The 23,411-nt window shown below is 43.1% G+C and overlaps 1 protein-coding gene across 1 annotated transcript in view; it reads left to right on the top strand.

Annotated features, from left to right (window-relative positions):
• The window catches only part of LOC147636139 (callose synthase 10-like), a 117,402-nt gene that overhangs the window by 92,179 nt on the left and 1,812 nt on the right, over positions 1-23,411 (top strand). The window contains exons 29-47 of the mRNA XM_086801588.1: positions 8,072-8,147; positions 8,434-8,594; positions 8,683-8,792; positions 9,654-9,797; positions 9,952-10,011; positions 10,103-10,262; positions 10,404-10,518; positions 10,619-10,738; positions 13,702-13,817; positions 13,923-14,006; positions 14,122-14,234; positions 14,333-14,385; positions 14,859-15,035; positions 15,140-15,187; positions 15,306-15,464; positions 15,553-15,666; positions 15,769-15,857; positions 15,992-16,147; positions 16,279-16,381. Of these exons, the coding sequence (XP_086657714.1) occupies positions 8,072-8,147; positions 8,434-8,594; positions 8,683-8,792; positions 9,654-9,797; positions 9,952-10,011; positions 10,103-10,262; positions 10,404-10,518; positions 10,619-10,738; positions 13,702-13,817; positions 13,923-14,006; positions 14,122-14,234; positions 14,333-14,385; positions 14,859-15,035; positions 15,140-15,187; positions 15,306-15,464; positions 15,553-15,666; positions 15,769-15,857; positions 15,992-16,147; positions 16,279-16,381 (2,158 nt within the window). The remainder of the gene's footprint in view (positions 1-8,071; positions 8,148-8,433; positions 8,595-8,682; positions 8,793-9,653; positions 9,798-9,951; positions 10,012-10,102; positions 10,263-10,403; positions 10,519-10,618; positions 10,739-13,701; positions 13,818-13,922; positions 14,007-14,121; positions 14,235-14,332; positions 14,386-14,858; positions 15,036-15,139; positions 15,188-15,305; positions 15,465-15,552; positions 15,667-15,768; positions 15,858-15,991; positions 16,148-16,278; positions 16,382-23,411) is intronic.

Raw genomic sequence — 23,411 nt, forward strand, 5'->3', positions numbered from 1 at the left:
AACCATGCATATCCATCTGGCCAACAGAAAGCAGACTTTTCTTGATTCCCGGCACATATCTAACATCATGCAAGACAAACTCATTCGTGCCATCTATAGAAAGATGCATGGTGCCAATACCCTCAATGGAACATGCATGATTGTTTCCCAAGGTATACATGGCCATGGCTGCGTGCAGCAAAAGTAGAAAAACACTCCTTAATAGGAGTCACATGAAATGAAGCACCGGAATCGACTATCCATGTCTGGGACAATACATCATTAACAGTCAACAAAGCATCAATGAGATCACTCTTGGTGATTTGCATGTCCTGTGCATGAACATTGAGAGAGGCATCAAACTCATGAGCATTGGCGGCTGACAAAGTGGCACATAGGATGTCCTCTACATCTGACAGCTCCTCAATAACAACACTAGAAGCCACATTGGCCTTCTCTTTGTCCTTTGAGCTGTCCTGTGTGTCTATCTTGACTTCCTTCTTCTCTTTCTTTTTGTCTCCACCGCTCTTCTTCCTTTCCAACTCTGCTTTGTAGTACTTGCATTCGGGTTTCTTGTGACCTTTCCTACCACATTGATAGCATGTCACATCACCCTTGCCTCTGCTGGCATTTCCCCTTTCTTTACTCTTACTCTTACTCTGTGCATAAGCAGTCTTCTTCTCTGTCCTGCCTCTAACCATGTTGGCTGAACTGCCACCCTCTCCACTTGCTTTCCTCCTGATTTCTTCGTTCAATATAGAACCCCTAACACCATCAAAGGTCAAATTGGGATTGTTTGACAATGAGACCACCAATGTCTCCCAAGAATCAGGTAGAGTCATCAGCAAGAAGATAGCTTTGAGCTTATCATCAAAAGGGGGCAAACCTGAGTCCTGTAACTGAGATAGAGTACCTGTAAACAACGACAAGTGCTCTGCAGCGCTCTTGGACTCATCTAACTGCATGCCAACAAGTTTTCGCATCAAATGCACCTGATTAACTGGCGTTGTATTCTCATACGTTGCCTTCAACTTCTCCCACAGCTCAAACGCATTCACAAGACCCTTGAGGTCTACCAAAATCTCATCAGAGACGGCCATTTTAATGTAGGTAATGGCCTTCCTGTTCAATGTAAGCCACGCTGCATCTGGCATATCTTCTGGCTTCTCTGCTTCAAGTGCCCTGTCACAATCTTTGAGAAAGAGGATTCCTTGAATCCTATCCTTCCAAAGATCAAAACCTGTTCCCTCAAAGCGCTTGATCTCAAAGAGATTCTTTACGTCAGAGGAAGATGATGCCATGGTTGCACAAACGAGAGGGCTAAAGTGCTGAAATTTTGGGCAAACTGCACCAAAACGGGAATGTAGCCTCACTACAATGTGCACAACGGCTCCAAAGAGTCACAGGAGCAAATTGGGCCAAAATATGCAAGTTTCGGCAAGAATAACAAATTCTGAATTTTTTTGTGCAGAAAATTCAGCGAGCGAATTCTTGCCTAAAAACAACAAATGTTGTTGTTATTACCCTCACAGAGCATTCATAATGCAAAAACACAGCAATTGGGAGCATCTATAGGCAAAAGCCCCAATTTTTGGCATGAAATTGCAGCAAATTGACTCACAATTGGCCTTTCGGAACCAAAACTTGCTCAATGTTAAGAAATTACAGCAAATTAGACATTCCCCAATTCAAATACATCGAATGTGCACCTGTGTAAACCTGCGTAAACCTGCAATTTGCTGTAAACACCTGTTTCTGGGACCTGTTTTCAGCAATTTTGCCGATTTCGGGTAGTGGGGACCAAGTACAATCGTTCCCACAAGTTAATACATCTTTGGAGAACCTGCAGTTTGCTGTTATGACCTGTTTTTGACCTAATTACAGCCTGTTTTGAGCTGTTTTGATACTCTAGGTACCCCAGATGACCCTGGAAGCAAGGGGGTTCGCGATGGAAGCGAGAAATAGCGTGTGAAAAGCACTTCCTGCTTGCTGTCCAGCCACCTGCGCATAGGATTTTGAAACCCTAATGGGCTCTGATACCAGTTGAAAGGGAGCAGGGAAGGTAGCAGGTGATGCACAAGGTCCAATAGTGTGGTCTGGGGGCTGCAGCAAAGAGGCATGAGCACACAGAGAGAGAGGCGTGGAGGTTCGAAAAACAGAGAGAGAGAGAGATCGTACGTTTTTGGGGGAAAATCATTAGACCATTTTTCCCTTGTGTTCCCTTTTATTAAAAGTAAGGTCTTGAGACCTTTTAAAAAAAAAAAGTCTTTGGCCCAAGTTCAATGTGAACTTGGCCAAGGACTTTAAAAAAAAATCCTAAGCCTTTAAAAAAAAGGCCATGTACAAAGATATACAAGAGTACATAGAGGGGGTCATTTAGGCATGTAACCCAACACACACAGCCCTGCCTTCCCTCTTGCACAGGTCGTACAGAGGCTGTACAGCACCTCCTCTACTCTCTATGCTGACTGTACGGATGGTACAGCAGGATGGTACAGCAACTATACAGTGGTGTTGTATCCGTATAGAAGGCGGTACATGTTTTCACAGCAAAGGGGTATTTTTGGCTGTTTTTCTGGACTGTTTATGGACTGTTTTCAGGGCTGATTTGAGGCCCAGTTTTGGGGCTGATTTGGCACGGAGTTCAGGGCAGCTTTTTGCTCCGTACTGGGCTGATTTATGGATGGTTTTTGAGCTGATTTTTGAGGACTGTTTTGGGACAGTTTTGGACAGCTCCTAGAGATGTTTGTATCTTGGCATTGGATAGAAATTTGGGCAAGATTTGTGCTGATGCTTTGTGGAAAATCCGGTCCTATATGCACCCGCACCTTGGTATCTTGTAAAAGCTTCTGTGTGAATAAAGTTCTTCCTATGGGGGGACCGGCCGTTCCAGCTTAGTGCGGTGTTATTGTATTATTTAAGGTTCTTGTGCTATGTTGTGATGCTCTGTCTTTCGTATTTGAAGTGTTGGTCTATTCAATTGTTCGGGGTTCCCTATCGGTTTCATTGGTATCAAAGCTTAGGCTTTCTCGGAAGCAAAGGCTTCCTTCCAACAATGAGAAAAAGAAAAGATTAGAAGTGGGGACTTCAGTGATCAACAGCTTGGCTATTGGGCTTATGGAAGTAGTCATGTGTCCAGAGCATGAGTAGTAGACAGCTTGGCATAAGGATTTATGGATTCCCAGAATTGTTCCTGGAAGTATGGACTTGGTTTTTATGTGCCTGTGTTCAGCAGTTGTTCCATATGGACTATTCTGGATTTTAAATTAAATTTTGTTCAAGCAAGTTATATGGAGTTATATCTCAAGGTATCTTATGTGTATGCAGAGGAGATATTTATTTTGGCTTCACGACGAACCTGGCAAAGAAAAGTTAATCATACTTTGAGTTTTACCAAGTTGATGCTTTTTTTTTTGGCAAATATTTGGAATTTTGTACATGTTGAACTCCCTTGCTAACGTAAGTGGAGAATCTTTCTCATGTCTACCTTGAGTTGTGTTTCAGGAAAGTTCTTTTTTTTCTTCTGAAAGGCGTTGGAAAACATTTTTGATTCTAGAAAGACTTTTCTATGATTTTAATAAATAGTATATGGATTTGTTCTTGTGTATTGGAGGCTCCTAGCAACTTGGGATGCTAGAATTGTCGCTTACACAAGGATCTGATATGGGGAATATTCTAGTGGTATGGGACGCTAGAATATGTCGCATATGCAGCTATAAAACTATGAGTTATTTATCAGTATCCTGGATTGGTTGATTCTAGTCTATGAGCTGTTTTGAAACCAACATGGCAGGTATTCTCGCTCGCATGGTTGGTTGAAGATATGCAGGGTTGTCATGGGCAATAGCGTGCTAGTTGAGGTTCCCTGGCTTGTGCGGCATTATTTTGGCGGCTTTGCGGAGAAGGATTTTCTCACATCGATCATGCCATGGCACATTCGTTTTGCATGTATGTGGATGAATCCTCGGAAGGACTTCGTGCGAGTCCATTGACATGTCAACAGGAGTTTACGTCTTTTGCATGTATATGGATGGATCCGTAGGAAGGACTCTCGTGTGAGCCCACTGAGATGGCAAGAGAGCATGTATGGCTTGTGAAGTTCGACATGACAAAACATGTGTGGCTTCTGAGGCTTGACATGGTAACATGTATGGCTTGTGAGGCTTGACATGGTAACATGTATGGCTTTTAAGGCTTGACATGACAGAACATGTGTGGCTTGTGAGGCTTGACACAACAGGACATGTGTGGCTTCTGAGGCTTGACATGGTAACATGTATGGTTTCTGAGGCTTGACATGACATAATATGTGTGGCTTGTGAAACTTGACATGACAGAACATGTACAGTTTCTGAGGCTGGACATAACACAACAAATGTGGCTTATGAAACTTGACATAACAGAACATGCGTAGCTTGTGAGGCTTGACATGGTAACGTGTATGGCTTGTGAGGTTTGACATGACAGAACATGTATATGTGTGGCTTATGAGGCTTGACATGGTAACATGAATGGCTTGTGAGGCTTGACATGACAGAACCTGTGTGGCTTGTGAGGCTTGACATGACAGGACATGTGTGGCTTCTTAGCCTTGACACGACACAACATGTGTGTCTTGTGAACCTTGACATGACCGGACATGTGTGACTTATGAGGCTTGACATGACGGAAACATATATGGCTTATGAAGCCTAACATAACAGGACATGTGTGGCTTATGGAGCCTGACATGACAGTACATGTATGGCAGATACATCGTGGCATGGTGACATGATGTGCTTTTCTTACAGCTTATGTATGGCAGATACAGCCTGACATGATGTGGTTTTCTTACAGCTGATATGACAATACATGTATGGCAGATACAGCGTGACATGATGACATGATGTGCTTTTCTTACATTACATGTATGGCAGATACAGCTTGACATGATGTGCTTTTCTTACAGTACATGAATGGTAGATGTAGCTTGACATAGCGTGATCTTTCTCAGGACTAGCAACCTTGGTGCTCACTTTGTACTTATGTTTTGGGAAGGATTCAACATCCCTGAACATTCAAAAAAGTGGCTTATGGATTTATATATATTTGGGACACAGTTGGCTCTTGTGCCTGTGTCTGGTTATTATCTCGCTTCTAGATTTATGGTTATTTGAGACATAGTTGGCTATTGTGCATGTGTCTACTTATTATCAAGTTGTTGACTCATGATATGGATACAGTTTGTTTCTTCATACGGTTGGCTCTTGTGCTTGTATTTGACTTTGGATCATGGATATAGAATTATGTAATACTACTAATGCACTTTGGATCTCCTATATTTGAAGGATATTTCAATGGTATCATGCTTCTACAGTTGCGGACAACTGTCTTATAAGACGGAGGGGACGTCACCAATTTAGTCCTCTCACTAGCCTTGAACAATGTTTCACACACCGTCTGGAACCAAGGTGTAAATGGGGATTTTCCACAAAAGAAAGCTAGAGCATTTTACTGACATGGTTTGGCCTGAAAGATGGCCATACAACATGAGCAGCATGGGATTTTATTCATCAAAGTGGCTCCTAACATTTATACATTGGTGTGTTCACATATCATTAATGATGGGCTGTACATATTAATTTTTTTGGGCTTGGACAGGTGGACAAAAGGAGGCACCTAAATGAAACTTTGGCATCAAGGCAAGAAAAGCATAAACTTTGGGCCAAAACTTGGAGTACAAGTCAAGGAAAGCATAAAGTAGATTTTGGGCTGGCTCAACCACTTTTAGCCAAAAAGTGGAAAAAGCACTTCAAAAATAGAGCTAGTCGACTTTATTAAAGCAGGTTTGGGCTGTTTTATAATCATGCGCATCCCACTTGGAGTTTTTCTCTCGTCTCTCTACTCGCCGACTTGCTCTAAAGATGCTACAGGGCTGGTCGACTTCCTCCATTGATGGTGACAGGGCTGGCCGACTGCAGACTCTCTCTCTCTCTCTCTCTCTCTCTCTCTCGCTTGTCTGTTGTGCTGGCCGTACAGCACACAGCCCTGTCTTCCCTCTTGCACAGGCCGTACAGAGGCTGTACAGCACCTCCTCTACTCTCTACGCTGACAGCCTGACTGTATGGATGGTACAGCAGCTATACAGTGTTGTAGCTGTACAAAAGGCTGTACAGGTTTCCACAGCAAAGGGGTATTTTTGGCTGTGTTTATGCACTGTTTTCAGGGTTGATTTGAGAGCTTGTCGGGGGCTGATTTGAGGCCCAGTTTTGGGGCTGATTTGGCACGGAGTTCAGGGAAGCTTTTGGCTCCGTACCGGGCTGATTTATGGATAGTTTATGAGCTGATTTTTGAGGACTGTTTTGGGACAGTTTTGGAGAGCTTCGAGAGATGTTTGTATCTAGGCGCTGGATAGAAATTTGGGCAAGATTTGTGCTGATGATTTGTGGAAAATCCGGTGCTATATGCACCCTCACCTTGGTAATTCAACCAAACTGAAATCTGGAAAATTCTAGAAATCAGTTAGTCTTGGTTAGAGCCTCCCTCTCCTATAAATAGAACCTATTTAAGGTTCTTCCGCTATGTTGTGATGCTTTGTCTTTCGTATTTGAAGTGTTGGTCTATTCAATTGTTCTGGGTCCCCTATCGGTTTCATTGGTATCAAAGCGTAGGCTTTCTCGGAAGCAAAGGCTTCCTTCCAACAATGAGAAAGAGAAAAGATCAGAAGTGGGGACTATGAAAAAGTGCTAACGAGGAGTTAGCAAGGCGGGGGTACAAGGAGAAAGGCAAGGAAAAAGGGGTGGGGTGCTCTCAAGAGGGAGGGAGGAGGCGACAAAGGGGCAGGAGAAGGTGGAGAGGAAGGGCGGGAGAAGGGAATCGAAGGATGCAGCACGCCAAAATGGAGGCGAGGGCATACATCTGGGACCGGGGGGGGGGGGTGCAGATGAACGAAAAACAGGGGCGCACAGGGGCGGGAATGAGATCTTGAAGGAGGGGACACACAAGAGATAGGGCATGCAGGTGGCAGAAGGCATCGCTCAGGAAAAGGGGAGGGTGGGAGATGGTGAAGGCGGGCGGAAGCGAGGGAGGTAGGGGCATCGGGAAAGAGGATGGGGGGGGAGAGGAGATGTGGGTGCGTAGACGGGGACAAGTCCTGGATTCACATCTTGGGGATATCGTGCCTCTCTGTAAAAGGGGGGTTTCACGTGCTTGGTGTGTATTGAGGTGGGTGGGCATGAGGTTTGCGATATGCACACATCGAGCGTTACTGGAGGTTTGACTTGTGTTTCTCCACTTTACGTACATCGAATCGTCCGGCAACATCCGCGTGCAAGTTGGTGCCTCAAATAGCTCCTAATTCTGGACTTGGGAGGTGGACCAGTTCATCCTGGAAGACTGGGTCTCCATCGTATGCGGTTTACTAATTGTGCAGATAGTCCTCTCCATATGACCCGGCGGGTTACTTGTGGGGCCTGTCCCGACAGCTTGCCCACTGCCCGAAAAATGGCAATGGGGTGGTAACCCCTTGTAGTATTTGGGTGCGTATGTGTTGTGAGCTTTTTACTATGATGCCTCGGGAGGTCATTGGGGCAGAGCTCCCATTAGCCTCCATTGGGAAGTGGGAAAATTGGTAACTTCACTAGGATCTCTCCTTGGGAAAAGAAAAAGCATATTTACTCATTATGCATTGATTTTTGAAAACCTTATTTGTATTTGTTTATTTCAGAAAATGCATTTGTTTTTAAAAAACTAGCTTTATTCTCGCAGAGAGATGAAACACTCTCATATTAAACCCTAAAAACTGTGGAAAAATGTTATTTTAGCCAGCACTGCAAGGATGGATGGACGACACTAGCAGAGCTGGATAAAATATCTATACACATGCTCTCTATATCATCTCTCTCAATCTTTAAGTGGGGAACCAAGGCACATTTGTGTATTGCAGGCCTTCATACATAATCTAAAATTCTGTAGGTTTTGTTGCTTACTGCAGTGCACCTTTATGAATTTCCAGGCATCCTTTAGTCGTGCAGGTGTAGCTGTTTTTATTTTTGAAAGCAGTGTGTGCTAGGTTCCATGTTTGAGTGACTTTGGATCATCTTCTCTTTGGCAGGAAGGATTATCCTGAACTGATGCCTGATCAAGTAAAAGCTCTTTTCAGCAGAGTCAACTTACCTACACCAGAAGAGGTACTTTTAAGTTATTTCAATCTGCAGGTGTGGAAGCAATTCTTTTTGTGACCTAGTAGATTTCTGCAATTTGTAATTTTTTGCGGATCATTAGAGGTAGACACCTGTATCTTCATTAGTGTGATATGCTCGTATGTAAGGTCATTAGTGCTGCTTCATATTTTGAGCTACACAATTAGTCCAAATATGGCATTGAACAATGACGTCAAACTGTGGTGGCTCCTAGAGGTTTGCTCAAGCTGGTACTGTGTTAATAAAATTCTATCTTAAACTCTGCTTATAACAGAAAGAATCAATCAAAAGATTGCATTCGCTCCTGACCATCAAGGAGTCAGCTGCTACTATCCCAAAGAATCTGGAAGCTCAAAGGAGGTTGGAGTTCTTTACAAACTCATTGTTTATGAAGATGCCCGTTCCACCAACTGTCAGGGCTATGAAGTCTTTTAGGTATTTTTTTTTTGATTTGGTGTTAAGAACTGCAGCCCTGTGTGAAATAGACATCTGTAGGTCTGAATGTCTTTTGTCTGGGTTTCAGCGTGTATACTCCATATTATAGCGAGATTGTATTGTATAGCAAGGAGGAATTGCGCAAAGAGAACGAAGATGGGATCTCAACTCTCTTTTACCTTCAGAAAATTTTTCCAGGTACGTGATGGTTGAATTCTTAGAGCAAATCGGTTGAGGTGTAAAAATTAACATGTACGCAGAGATTGACCATTAAGTTGCCTGTTTAAAAGTGGAAAAGATTCAAAATTTGTAATGCTTATGTACACATAAAAGCATGATGTGTATGCACATGCATGCAAAAAACAGGGAAAAGAAGAAGACGACAAAGAAGAGTAAGAAAGAAAAAGAATAGAAGAGGAAGAACAACAAGAATGAGAAGAGGAGGGGTTGGGGTTGGGGTTGGAGAGTCTAAAGAAAGCCTTTCTGAGTGTAAGAAAGTCACAATGAGGGTTGTTGATTCAATTTAGGAGGTATGTGTAGGAGTCCATCACCTCTATTGGTATGTGCAAGCATGCCTAAATGGCACATTCCTCCATGCGAGGTCTACCCAAAATTCTGTCTGCACATAAGGATGTTCAGGTAAACCTCATAGAGATGAAGGTGCTGCTCAAGTTGTGCTCTGTCAACACTGAAAACCTTTAGTTTGTGTTGCTAGGTGGCACAGTTGTTGTGTTGAGGAAACTTACCATCAAAGTATGGTGTTCATTTTATCTTTATGTTTATTATATGCTTTTATTGCTCTTTTTCTTGTTTTTCTTTTCAAGGGATATGGGGTGAGCTTATGCAACTATCAAGCACCAATATCATCAAGTGCAGCATGATAAATTTCTATTGAAAACAAGCCTTTATTTCTTTGAATAGATGAACATGTTCTTTTTTGCTTAAGAGATACATAAGTTGAGTATGTAAAACTGTATTTTTGTTTAGAGTAGTTGAGTTAAAAAAAAAAAAATCGTTGATCACTTTAATATGGATAAACTGGCATTTCATTACGAACAGATGAATGGAAAAATTTTCTTGAGAGGATTGGCCTTCTTGAATCAACACTGGAGGGGAAGTTGGAGATTGGAACACTTGACCCAGATATCCTTTTGAAGCTTAGATTGTGGGCATCATATCGGGGACAGACACTTGCAAGGACAGGCATGTTTGTAGATACATCCTTCTCTACTTATTTAATGCACGTAAGCTGTATGCATGTTGATTCTGACATTGATTTGCTATGATACATCCTTCTCTACTTATTTAATGCGCGTAAGCTGTATGCTTGTTGATTCTGACATTGATTTGCTGTCAGTGCGTGGAATGATGTATTACAGAAGGGCTCTCATGCTGCAAAGTTTTCTTGAGACCCCAGGTGTGGGAGAATTTTTGTTGAATCTTTGTTTTGATTCCTTAGTTTGGGCCCATCTGGATGGGGTCACCAGTATTATCTTTGAATCATGCAGATAGTGAAAGGTCATCAGACCCAGGTGCATTCGAAAAGTCCAGGCTTGCGAGGGCTTATGCAGACCTTAAGTTCACCTATGTGATAACCTGCCAAATTTATGGGCAACAAAAGGCAAAACAAGATGCAAAGGCGACTGATATACTGTACTTGATGAAGGAGTAAGTTCTTGCTTTGTTCAGATTGCTTTTCAGAGTGCAGTCAATTATGATGGCCATTGGTGAATGAGGCCTTGTGTCTTGAGTGCTCTCAAGACTCTGTAGTCAATCAGTTAATTTGATTACCGTCTTTTGGGATTATAGGAATGAGGGTTTACGAATTGCTTACATTGACACTGTTGAAAGTGAAGTTCACAAGGGGGAGAAAGAATATTTTTCTAAGCTTGTGAAGAGTGATGGGGGTGATCTCAAGGACCAGGTGCATCATAGCGGAGATTTCGGACCCTGTTCTTGTTGCTTGCAAAAGTTATTACCCTCCAGATTTTGTTTTCCTTATTGCTCTCTATTTGCTTTGGCAGGTGATCTACTCTATAAAGCTCCCTGGGAATCCCATAATAGGAGAAGGAAAACCAGAAAATCAAAATCATGCTGTGATCTTTACACGTGGTGATGCACTGCAGACCATTGATATGAACCAGGTTGCTCATGGAGTTTTTGTTCCTTCTCTACTCTTATGCAGTCAATCTCTCTTTAATCAACATGTTTATGGCATAAAACTAACCCTTTAATGAAAAGAAAATAATGCGGACAAATGCCTGAGGATCCCTTCTAAGTCAATGTTCCGGCTATGTACAACAAGCTTGGCATCTGTGCATTAGGTGTCCATGATTGGTCCTTCAAGCTTAGGCATTTTGACAGAAATTGAATTGAATCCGTTGTTTTCACACACAGCACACCTATTGTTATATATGTTGCATCCTCAGTATGCTTCTCAGACGTAGAGAAAGATTTATAGTGCTGATAAATTGCTGAGTTCTGCTCATCCAGAGGCACACAAACGGTTGCGAAATGCATAGATCTTTGGCCTATCAGAATTAAGCCAACCATTAGCCACAAACAATGAGCATTTAAACAAAGGGTTTATGCGTAACGAGAATATCAATGCTGAGAATTTTCCAATTTGCAAGAGAGGAGCAATGGCACCGGAGAATTGAAGGACAAAGTGGTCCTAGGGTTTGCCGCCTGCACAGGCTATGGTGGGTTGAACTGAAACATTGCTATGGCATTGGAATTTGGAGTCTCTCTCTCTCTCTTTCTCTCTCTCTCTCTCAAACTCTCAAACGGCCAGCCGCAAACGGCTAGTAGCCGTTACCCGAAAAAAAAACGGCTCGAATTTTGTAGCCATTGCGCCGTTGCGCCTTTGCAGACGTCTCCCCGACCTCGGCTGACAACGTCCCCCCGTCCCCCCGGGCGGGGACGCCCGTCCCTTGGTCACGTCCCGTCCGTCCCGTCCCTCGGGCCGTCCCGCCGCCGTTACGCAACTGCCGTTAGTCGGGACGGCGTTCCCACGTCCCACGTGGGCGTCCCGCCGTCCGCCTGTCACTATGACTGATACAGTTATGCATCTGTTCATGAGTTGTCCACTGGCCCGTCAGATTTGGTCTTTTGTCTCTCGCGTTCAGTGGAGAGGTCTACTGTTTTGGCTCATCAGTGGATCTTTGGGATTTGTCCTCAAGTCATTACTTCGGACAGTCACCTTGTATATTCCATTTCCTTAGATGGACAGGACTTTGGCATATTTGGACTACACGGAATGGGTTCATCTTTGATTCCTTGTCTGGAATACATGGGCACATTCTACGTATCCGCGGTTTGCTGCTTTGGCAGTTTTCTTCTCTTCTCTCAGACTGCATGCAGATGTTATTTCGTTATGGACTACGGCGGCTCGACTGGCTCATCTTTGATGCTTTTATCTGGGATGCTTATTTGGCTAGGAGGCTTTCTTATTAGTGTACAGGTTTGCATGGTCATGATCCTTTTAGAGGATCTTTTGTGGGGTTTTTTTTTTTTGGTGGCCATAGGTTGTGTGTGAGTCATGTGGTTGATGAAAATTTTACATATAATATAAAACACCATTTCACGAGAGAGAGAGAGAGAGAGAGAGAGAGAGAGAGAGAGAGAGAGAGAGAGAGAGAGAGAGAGAGAAACATGACTATAATTTCAATACCTTTTTAGGTTTTAAGATACATCTCTTGACATCTTAAAGTACATAAAATATCTAGATATTATTCTAACCCCTCTAAGAGGTGGCTCACACACAAACACAAACTTCCACATTACCACTCCTAGGAGATGGTTCACACACATAATGAGGTAAGACCTTGATTCCCAACAATCCCCCCTTGAAGGGATTACCTTATATTGTGTCAAGGATAAATCTAGGCTCATGGCTCTGGTTTCACATGCCAGGCATGGAAGCTTTCCCCATTAAAATTTTCAATAAGCATGTGGGATGCTATGACTTCTTATGGATCTAGGAAGGTTTTAACAATGGAGACTATCCAATGCCAGTGTCTAGTCCCTTACAAATAATGTTCCAAGAAAGTAGGATTTTGGAAATTAGGGTAACATCTTAATGCGAGGTATACACCCTCAATTTTGAAAATCGATAGGGGATTTAAGATTAATGCCCTGATTTATCTAGGTTTGTGAAAAATTTGAAAAAGTCCCAAATTTACTTTCCTGATGCAAAGATGTCGATTTTTGCTTTCTGGAGATTCCCTTTTTTTTCCCCTTCAAAATGGGTGTTGATGCGGCTTGCTGGTCGTTGAGTTGTTGTAACCCGTTGCTTAATGCTCTGCGCTACTCCCGTGTGGAGTGGTCGCCGCTGCTTGAGGAGGTGCAAAGCTGCAATGTTGCTAAGCTATTGGAAGCAGGCTGGGTAGCAGCATGCTGGAGGGCGGCATGACAGCAGCAGCAGCAGTAGCAGAATGTCAGGTGGAAACAAAAATGCCAGGGCGGGGTTGAGCAGCACACTGCACAAATGAGGGCTTAGGGATGCGATTTCTCTGATACCAATTGAAGGATAAAGTGGTCCTAGGGTTTGCTGCCTGCATAGGCTATGGTGGGTTGAACTGAAACATTGATATGGCATTGGAGCAAAGAGAGAGAGAGAGAGAGAGAGAGAGAGAGAGAGAGCAGTAAACACGACTGAATGATGTTGATTGATATTACTTCACACAAGGACAATACCTTTATAGGCTCCAAGGTACATCTCCTGACATCATTGCTTAGTCAAAGTACTCAAAATATATAGATATTATTATAAGCCCTCTTAGAATGATGTTGATTGATATTACTTCACACAAGTACAATACCTTTATAGGCTCCGAGGTACATCTCCTGATATCATTGCTTATGTCAAAGTACTCAAAATATCTAGATATTATTATAATCCCTTTAAGAGGTGGTTCACACCCAAACACACACACTTTCACATTACCACTCCTAGGAGATGCATCTATGTTGCACTTCCTGTGCCATGTCCCCTAGTCAGGCAGATTTACAGAGCAAATTCAGTAGCTTGTTTTGGTGGGTTTACGCCTTTTTTTTGTCCCAGTTTTTACTGGCGCATTGAGTTTTTCCTGTTGTACATTTGAAGGATAATTATTTCGAAGAGGCCCTTAAGATGCGCAATCTGCTGGAGGAGTTTGAAGCAGATCATGGGATACGTCCTCCAACCATTCTTGGAGTGCGTGAGCATGTTTTCACTGGAAGGTGGGTTAAAGATTAAAAAATAATCTATGTGAAGCATTACAATGCCATTTACGAACGATTTTGTTGGTAAGTTCTAACCACAGGAAATGCTTGTTTTATTGGCAGTGTTTCTTCCTTGGCTTGGTTCATGTCCAACCAGGAAACAAGTTTTGTCACTTTGGGACAGCGTGTTCTGGCGAGGCCACTGAAGTAGGGTGCATTTACGTTGGCTTGATTACTACATCTCTGATATCAATGCATGAGTTATGTCTTTTGTCGGTGCTAGTCCCATTTAATACTTAGCGATTTGAGTATTTAAATGCAGAGTTCGAATGCACTATGGGCATCCAGATGTGTTTGATAGATTATTTCATTTGACAAGGGGTGGATTCAGTAAAGCCTCCAAGGTGATCAACATCAGTGAAGATATCTATGCAGGTTTGAACTCGCAGCTTCATGATATTATGATATTATTCCAGGATAGCAAACCTGTCTGTTCCTTATTTTGTCTATCCATCATGTTATCATCTGCTCAGGTTTCAACTCTACCTTGAGACAAGGGAATGTCACACATCATGAGTACATTCAGGTTTGTTTACATATTGAAGTATTTTGCAAGTTTTGAAGAGTGCACGTGTAATCAAAGCAATAGAGGTTAATGTGCCTTTCCACATTGGATGCTCCAAGGAAGAAATAGAGGTAAATGTGCCCTTTCACATTGAATGTCAAATGCCCATAAGCGCTCCTTCACATACCCTCCTCTCTTTGTTGTGCCCGCATTGCTGCAAGCAGGCCCATTAACCCATTGAAAGAATGCCCCAATCTACCTTGTAGAATACCCACCAGAAAGAACATTGGAAGTGTTACCAGCGTGGATGTGTGTGTTTCATGTACACATGCATGGGTATATTTGACTATTTTTGGGAAGATATGAAAATCTTGTTTTGCGTGAGCAACAGTGTTCTGCTATCAAATCTTGTTTTGCCTGAGCAACAGTGTTCTGCTATCAAATTTAGCGTTTGCCTGTATCATTGAGTTTTAAAAACAAGACTCTGCAACCAGGTTGGCAAAGGGCGAGATGTTGGATTGAACCAAATAGCTTTGTTTGAGGCAAAGGTATCAAGTGGCAATGGAGAACAGTCATTAAGTCGGGACGTCTACCGTTTAGGACAGCTGTTTGACTTCTTCAGGATGCTTTCCTTCTATGTTACGTCCGTTGGTTATTATGTGTGCACTATGGTAAGCACCTTCATTATCGAAGGCGAGTCCCAGTCAATGTGTTTTGATAATAACGTGCCTTAGTGGTAATGTCGCATAACAAAAAATTTTCATTGAATCTGCAGATGACTGTTCTGGTTGTCTATGTGTTTCTTTATGGGAAGGCATACCTGGTAAGCCATTTTTTGCAATGTTGTTATGCTTCTCGGTAAGCAAAGCTTCATTTTTTTAACTTGGATCTTGTGAAATGAGAATCTTTGTGTCTATTGTCTTCCCATTGTGAATACGCAGGCTCTATCAGGAGTTGGGCAATCTTTGGAGAATGTGGCACTTGTTACGAACAACAAAGCACTACAAAGCGCACTCGACACACAATTTCTCTTCCAGATTGGACTCTTCACTGCTATTCCAATGCTGATGGGGTTCATCCTGGAACAAGGCGTTCTGAAGGTACAATAAATTTTGAACTGCATTTTTTGATGAAGTCTTTATTTTGATTTCTCCTGTGTGGTTTAACAATGTCTTTGTGGATGTCCAGGCGATTGTAAGCTTCATAACCATGCAGTTGCAGCTTTGTTCAGTCTTTTTCACATTTTCTTTGGGCACACGGACACATTACTTTGGCCGAACTATATTGCACGGTGGTGCAAAGGTAGGTCTTTTCTTTCTTCAGCTACAGCTTCGTAAAAAGGAGCAAGAATAAGGGGTATTGGGCAGGTCTTTATCTGTATAATCTGTTTGTATGATGCTGCAGTACCGGGCAACTGGAAGAGGTTTTGTAGTGCAACATATCAAGTTTGCAGACAATTACCGAATGTACTCGCGCAGCCATTTTGTGAAAGCGTATGTATTGGTGTGTGGTTCAAGATGATACCACCTTTTGTGTGTACAAATCATTTGGCAAATGATCAAATGCAATTTGCATTGTTTCACTGCACTCTCCTCATTTGCTTTTGCGAATATTGCCTTGTGTGCAGGCTCGAGATTGCCATGCTTTTGTTAGTCTACCTTGCATATGGGTATGAAACCTCAAGTTTGAGCTACTTACTACTCAGTTTCAGTAGCTGGTTCCTTGCAATATCCTGGCTCTTTGCGCCTTATATTTTTAATCCATCTGGATTTGAGTGGCAGAAGTAAGTCACCAATATAATGCCGTCATTGTAAGATAAAATCTTTCCTAACAGTGGTGTACACACATTTGTTCTTATGCACCATGTGTATGATTAAAGACTCCCAAGTCACTCTTTTCTTGTGCTTTTTTCAGGACTGTAGACGACTTTGATGACTGGACAAATTGGCTGTTATATAGAGGGGGTGTTGGCGTGAAGGGGGATGATTCTTGGGAAGCATGGTGGGAGGAAGAACAGGTGAGATGGTTTCTTTGTGTATGAGCAGTTAAGCAAGGATTTTGTCATGTGCATACATATGGACATGCTTAATCCGAGACTAATCCCTGATTTGCAGCAGATAAACATTAGGATTAGGGCACTAGCCATGCTCAGACAAGCTCAGTTGACCAGGCTTTTGCAAAGTTGGCCGGCATCAGTTGGCCAGTTGGTCTGGCTGCCAAGGGCCTGTAAAAGGCAATGTTAGAGTTCATCTCACTTCCCTATGGTGTAGGTCATAGCTAGGCTTTTTGTTATCCTTTTGGAAGGCCAAAAGGCTTTTTGTTATCCTTTGGCCTTTGGAAGGCCAAAGGCCATGGAATATATACCTTTTTGTACTATAGGAATGTTCTGAATATACAGCCATCTCTCTCTCTCTCTCTCTCTCTCTCTCTCTCTCTCTCTCCATACTCTGTCTTTGGTGATTGTTCTTGCATCTAGAGTTCCTATGCAGAGCTTAGGGCTGAAAGGAGACTACCCAGAGCTTACACGCATGTCACATTGGTATCAGAGCTTTGGCCGTCCTGTGACATGTGACAGCGCTTAGCTTATGTTTTGTGCATGCTGAATTAGGGTTTTTGAAATTAGGATTGGTAGGCCTAAATTAGGGTTTGCGTATTTTGCATGAGTTCAGCCCTAGCAATAGTGTTTTCAGCCCTAGATTCAATGTGGAAAGTGTAAAAACCAAATTATGGTTTCAGTCTTTAGAGTTTCAGCCCATTTTTGCAGGTAGCATAGGTTGCATATAGGGTAGAATTTGCAAAAGACACAGCCTAGGTCTAACCTAGAGAAGAAAAGGCTTTTTTTGGGACATTCTCACGTCATTCCACAATGGAAGCCCTGAAGACATGAAAGAAAGACATCGGCAAGGAGTAGAGGCTTTGTTGGAGATGATTCGAGATGAAGATGCAGCATGGCTTCTTGCAAGGCTTAAAGAAAAATAGCTTCAATTAAAAGCATGGCAAGCACAGATTCAAAGCGATGGAAATGTCCGTGGTAGCATTGCGACGAAAGGCCAAGGTAGAATCACTCACGGTTGTGAAGCAGCCCAAGAATGAGAGCGTTGACCAGAGCTTCCAAGACATGAGTTCTCGAAAGATGTGATTAGAGAAGAGGTGTTTTCAAGGAGGTGTCATGACCCGAGATGCACATGGTAGAGCCAGAACTAGAACCAAAGCCAAAGCTAGAGCCAGAAGCCAAACCAGAACTAGAACCACAGATCGGGCTGGTGGATCTTTGCAAATCCTATTTGGAGGAGGATGAGATCAGCCCGGTAGTTCTAAGGAGGTGGATCTCTCCAAATCCTATTTGGAGGATGAGGTCGGCCTGAAAGTTTCAGAGGAGCTGCCAGAAAATCTATCCAAATAATGTGAGGAGAAGGAAGAGACTACATGTGATTCAAAAGATCTAGAGACCGAGCTAGAGAACTTGAAGACCAAGTTAGAGAGCTTGGGAATCAAGCCGGTGGATTATAAAGTGGAGTCTTCAACTGGATTAGAACGGAATCAGAGCAAAGATGTATGGATTACCACAGTGCTCCAAGCTTAGCAGGAGGAGATGCCATGTTCATCCGTTAATCCTAATGCTCATGGACATGCTTATCCTCATCTCGCCAGATATATGGGTAAGAAAAGAGCCAAAATATGCTCCGATTTGAGTAGCCTTGGCAACCCAAACGATGCCCAAAAGTGCCGAGGACATAACCAATGGTTGGGGCACAAGTTGGACAATTATGAACACAAAATATGACTTTTTGAACAAAGTTGTGCGCGCACGACATAGCCCAATGGTTGGGGCACAAGTTGGACACATTATGAACACAAAATATGACTTTTTTGACAAAGTTTTGTGCCCAAGACATAGCCCAATGGTTGGGGCACAAGTTGGACACATTATGAACACAAAATATGACTTTTTGGACAAAGTTTTGTGGACTAAAAAGGCGTAACGGACTTAATTACGAATTTCTATCTTTTTCCTATAAATAGGATTATTATGCATTCATTAGAATCATCATTCAAAGATCAAGAGGATCCATTTGTAAGATTTTGCAAGGCAGCAAGGACACAATGGTGGATCAGCAGGAGCTTCTCTTGTCCGATTGCAAGTAGAGGACTGTAAGGATCTTTGGTGTGCATCATGAAAGTGTGAATCAGCAAATATCATTGTATATTAGCATGTTTTGTCGATATATAGAAGATTCGGCCTATCTCTCCTTCTCTTCTGTATCTTTGCTTAATATAGGATTAGTGTTAATCATAATTGTCTGGTACGAAAAGTTTGATTCGGTACGGTACGTTCAAATACGGTCACGGAACGCACCGCTAAATTTTGAAAATAAAAATACGGTGGAGGTACGGTCGATTAAGAAATACTTAAAAATTTAAATATAGATGCAAAACTTAGAGAAGTTACAAGTTACAAGTTACAACTTACAAGAAAGCATCCCTAGCTGAAAGCAACTCTTGATCAGTCAAAAGTAAAGAGTGCTTTGTAGGCAGGATGCAACAAAGCAGCAAGGCCATGGATAGGCCTCTTCATCCACTTACATCTCTTCTCCACGAGTGCCAAGATAGCATCGCGTCGAGGAGTAGCCTCAAGGGGATCACTGTGAATTTTAAAATAAAGAGGAGAATATCTTATATGAGAAAAACAAAAGAACAAGTATTTTGATTCAACATTCTATTTTAGTTTATTACTTATTCTTGAATCTTATTTACCTTGTATAGCATATACTCCTGATCAAGGGCATCGAGGACTGTGGTGCGGTAATTTCGGCAATGGTCTCTCTCATAAAATGAATGAGGAGACCTATAGTAGCTCCCTCCATCTCTCTCATGCGTAAAACCCTATATAAGGGATTAATTGCAATGACTAGGGCGCAGACCTGGCACCAGAACTCCTCTCAAGCATAGCCGTTGAATGGCTCTTGCCTCATCGATATGTGAAGGTATCTCACCTTGTATCCTTTCCTCCCACTCCGATGAAACCACTGTTACTTGGAGCTTAGACATGACATCATAAAGGCGCTCTAGAAGAAGCCACATGTAGGCAAAGCGCTATTATGGCAGAAGATAGCAAGGGCCTTGACTTTTTGACTTAAAAAAGTGACAATTTGAGTGGCTTGTGTCACCACACTCTTCACCCACTCTAACTTGCCTATGTCCTCCATAAGCAAGTCAAGGTAGTGAGAGGCAGAAGGAATCCATACTATGGACTTAAACTCCTCTTCAAGCAAGCGGCCCATCTTGCGGCAATTGGATGCATTGTCCGTAACCACTTGAACCACATTTTCGGGGCCAACCTACAAGGATAATGGATGCATGAAAAAGGAAAATAAATAAGACTTGAAAGTTGAGTATAAGGCAAATGCTAAACTTTCAAGCTTCAAACTCAAAAATTAAAATTGTATCTCACCTCGATTATGGCTTGTCGAATGTGGTGATAGATGAACTCGCCCGAGGTTTTCTTCCCCGCCTTTCTAGCATCCACAACCCACAAGAAGTACATGCCAAGAGGGCAAGATACTAGAATGTTGAGGATGCCCCTTTTCTTTTCTATCGGTCGATCCGTCGAAGAGGATAGAACACCCATACTTCACCCATCCCGCGCAGACGGGCTCGAGGGTCTTGTTGCTTCTCTCCTTTTCTTCATCAAGTGCCTTCGTACGCATGTCGTTTTAGGTGATACCATGCCAAGGGCCATGGCATGTTCCTACTTGGGCAATGGCCCTCACCATCCTTAGCCATTGAGGAGTTTTGAGGACACGAAATGCGAGATTGCACTCAATGACTGTGCGTGCAATCTCCACATTTGCGTCTTGTTGCTTTACTCAGACCCAAAAGAGAGAGGCCACATTTACTCCAATGGAGCCTCCAAGGGTGGCTTGCCTCTTGTGTGGAACCTCAAACTCACTTGGTCTCTTTGATGAGGGGTTGGAGTTGGTGAAGGGGGAGAAGGATGAAGAGGATGTATCCCTTGCTGGCGGGATGACTTCGTCTTGAGTAGCGGCAACGGCGGGGGGGACTCTTCCACTATCACTTGCTTTGCCAAGCAAGGAGTACTTCTTCACAATGCCATCGGAAATGTCTTGAGGGATCATCTTGCAAGGTGCAATCCACTCCTCCTCCACCCCCCCCCCCCCCCCCCCCCATCTTGAAGAGATGTGCTAGAAGCCTGGTGGCACTACTAGTGTAGGCCTTGCCACAATACTTGCAAGCCCCCGACTTCCCCTCGTTCTCCTCATGGGTAATAACATGCAAAGTAAAGGCTTCATGCTTTTTTCTCATGGTGAAAGACGAGAGAAGGGTCTCAGGAGAAGGAAAGGGAGAGGGAGGGAGAGGCTTGAGGAAGAGGGAGGGAAAGGCTTGAGGAGGGGGAGGGGGGGGTGCGGTGGTGCTTGAGGAAGACTCAAGAGGGAGAGCCTAGAGGCTTGAAAGTTGAGGGAGAGGCTTGAGCCTTGAGCCTTGAGCCTTGAGGGGGAGGCTTGAGCCTTGAGGAAGAGGGAGAGAGCCTAGAGGGAACTCAAGGGAGAGGATAGACTTGAGCAATGAGCTCTTGTGGGGGGAGGGTTGAGCAATGAGAACTTGTGAGGATGGGGTTGGGGGAGGGTCTTTATATAGATAATAGGGAAAGGCTCAAGGCTCAAGAGTCAAGCCTCAAGGAAAGGCAAGTTGGCAACCAAAGGGCCAACTTGCCAAGCCTCAAGGCAAGCAAGCAGGAATTAACAGCCCCAAAAAACGCCCAACAAATGGCTGTCCAAATGGTCATAAACAGCCTTACTTCAGATCAAAAGGCTGAGACTAGCAAGACAGGTTGTAAGCGCAGTCCCGAGGAGCACAAGCAGTATAAGGAGGGTGGATGTTTCTTTTGTCATACCAAAGGACATACTTCTAGGACATGACCTAAGAAGACCCCTCCACATACCACCACTTCTGCTTCGATAGCTTCTGTGGTGAGCCAGTCTCCCACACCGACCACCTAGGTGGTCGCTTGTCCTCCAACTTCCACTCCTTTAGTTGGCACCAATGACCTTAAGGTTGCATTATCTGAGGCTCTCAAGGACCGTAAGGTCACATTATCGGAGGCTTCTTCCTTAGCACTAGCTTTATGGGATGATCCATTATAGGTGATCATCGATGCGACTAACATCGCTATTGGAGCGGTCTTACAGCAAAATAGGCATCCAAGTGGCTTACATGTCCCGTATGTTGATTCCTACACCGAAACGAACTACTCTGTCTCGATGATCAGGAGCTTCTCACGATGATACATGCGCCCAAGCATTGAGAGCATTTCCTCTATGGGCACGACTTAGAGGTTCGTATAGATCACCAGGCTTTGCATTGGCTTGAGACGATGCCAAGCGCAAATTGGAGTGACCGATAGCACTGTTGGAGCCATATTTTTTGAGCAGTTTGCTGGAATGATCGAGTAACTTTGAGACAAGGCCAACCTAGTGGCTGATGCATGCTTACATACATAGTTACCGGGAGTTTCTGAAACGCCTGATTTGAAACGGGTTTCAGGAACGTTTGAGAAGTTTCATATTTTTTTGAAAAGACAAAAAAAGTTTCTAACAGAAATGCATATATATATATATATATATATATATATATATATATATATATATATATATATAGAATGTACAAAAGTACAAGAAATAACTGTTTAGGCCTTAGTTTATTTCAGTAAGCAGAATACATGAAAAACATGACTCGTGAGAAAACACATTGGATTCATTATTATTCAATGTAAAGAGTGATTCAATGCTAGAAAACAACACCCATATTCATCTCTCTAGAATCCACATTCCATACATGATACTGGGCAGCCAAGAGTATGGTACTTCACTTAACACAAATATAAAAAACATGATGGCTCCCAAGAGTCATGACAATCACACAATGTCCCACCAAATCCAAAAAAGTACATAGATAAATGACAAATGACTCAAGGCTCATGAGAGTTCAAGACTCATCCTCCTGTCCATCATCTTCATCGTCCTCTCCATCACGCTCATCCCCACTCTCACTCTCACTACCACTGGCTGAGTCCTCAAATGCCTCATCCTCATGATCTACTGGTGTCGCACTGGTACTAGCAAGTGCTTGGGATCGTGCAGCCTATATAGTATAGAAGCATATGCAAAAAGAAGATAAAAATACCTAGGCTTACCTTGGCAGTGGGCATTTTCACCTGTGAGTCATGACCCGGCAGCTTCACGAATCACACTCGACCACTCGGACACAACAATGGGAGTCAGGACAGATACGCAAAGGAGCTCCTTGAAACATGCCACAAAATGGAAAGTTGGTGCAGCGATAAGACAGATTTTTAGGGAAAAAAATGTGATAAAAAACGCATTTCATACAAGGAAATGTTTTCGAAACGTTTCGGTTTGTTTTCTACAGTTTGAAACACGTTTCGATGCTACTATGTTTACATATAAATATTTGCACGCATGCACGCGCGCGCACAAATTTGCGCCTGATGGAACCCTGGAGGAAGGGTGTTACCACTTAGCGGAGTCCTGTGCTTTTAATAAACAGTCGCTACCCCCGGTACGTGCCGCTTTCCCAATCCTTCGATAGGCGAGCACCCCTTCTCCCGAAGTTATAGGGCCATTTTGCCGAGTTCCTTCAACATGGTTCTCTCAAGCGCCTATAATATACCCTACTTGTTCACTCGTTTCAGTTTGGAGTACGGTTGGTGTTGCACTTCAAATTTTGAATCGCTCTCCCAATTCTATGAAGTTTTTTCCCGGGAGTTGAAACACCCTGCGTCAAACGAAGGCTCTAGTCCTGATGTCACCTAAATGCTCATGGATGGGAGTTCTTCGGCGATAGAATAGGAATCGGAGACAAATGCACTCAAAGTAACATCTGAGAGCTCTCGATGGTGACATTTTACATGGATCATCATATGAGTGGCCAACTCGTCTTGTATGAAAATAGGGTGACGACAGGTGCACATTCCAAAACCCTCCCTCAGCTGGATATATGATTCACTT

Source organism: Cibotium barometz, chromosome 8 (genome assembly GCF_041138505.1).
Source record: "Cibotium barometz isolate CiBa-2024 chromosome 8, ASM4113850v1, whole genome shotgun sequence".
NCBI classification, from domain to species: Eukaryota; Viridiplantae; Streptophyta; class Polypodiopsida; order Cyatheales; family Cibotiaceae; genus Cibotium; species Cibotium barometz.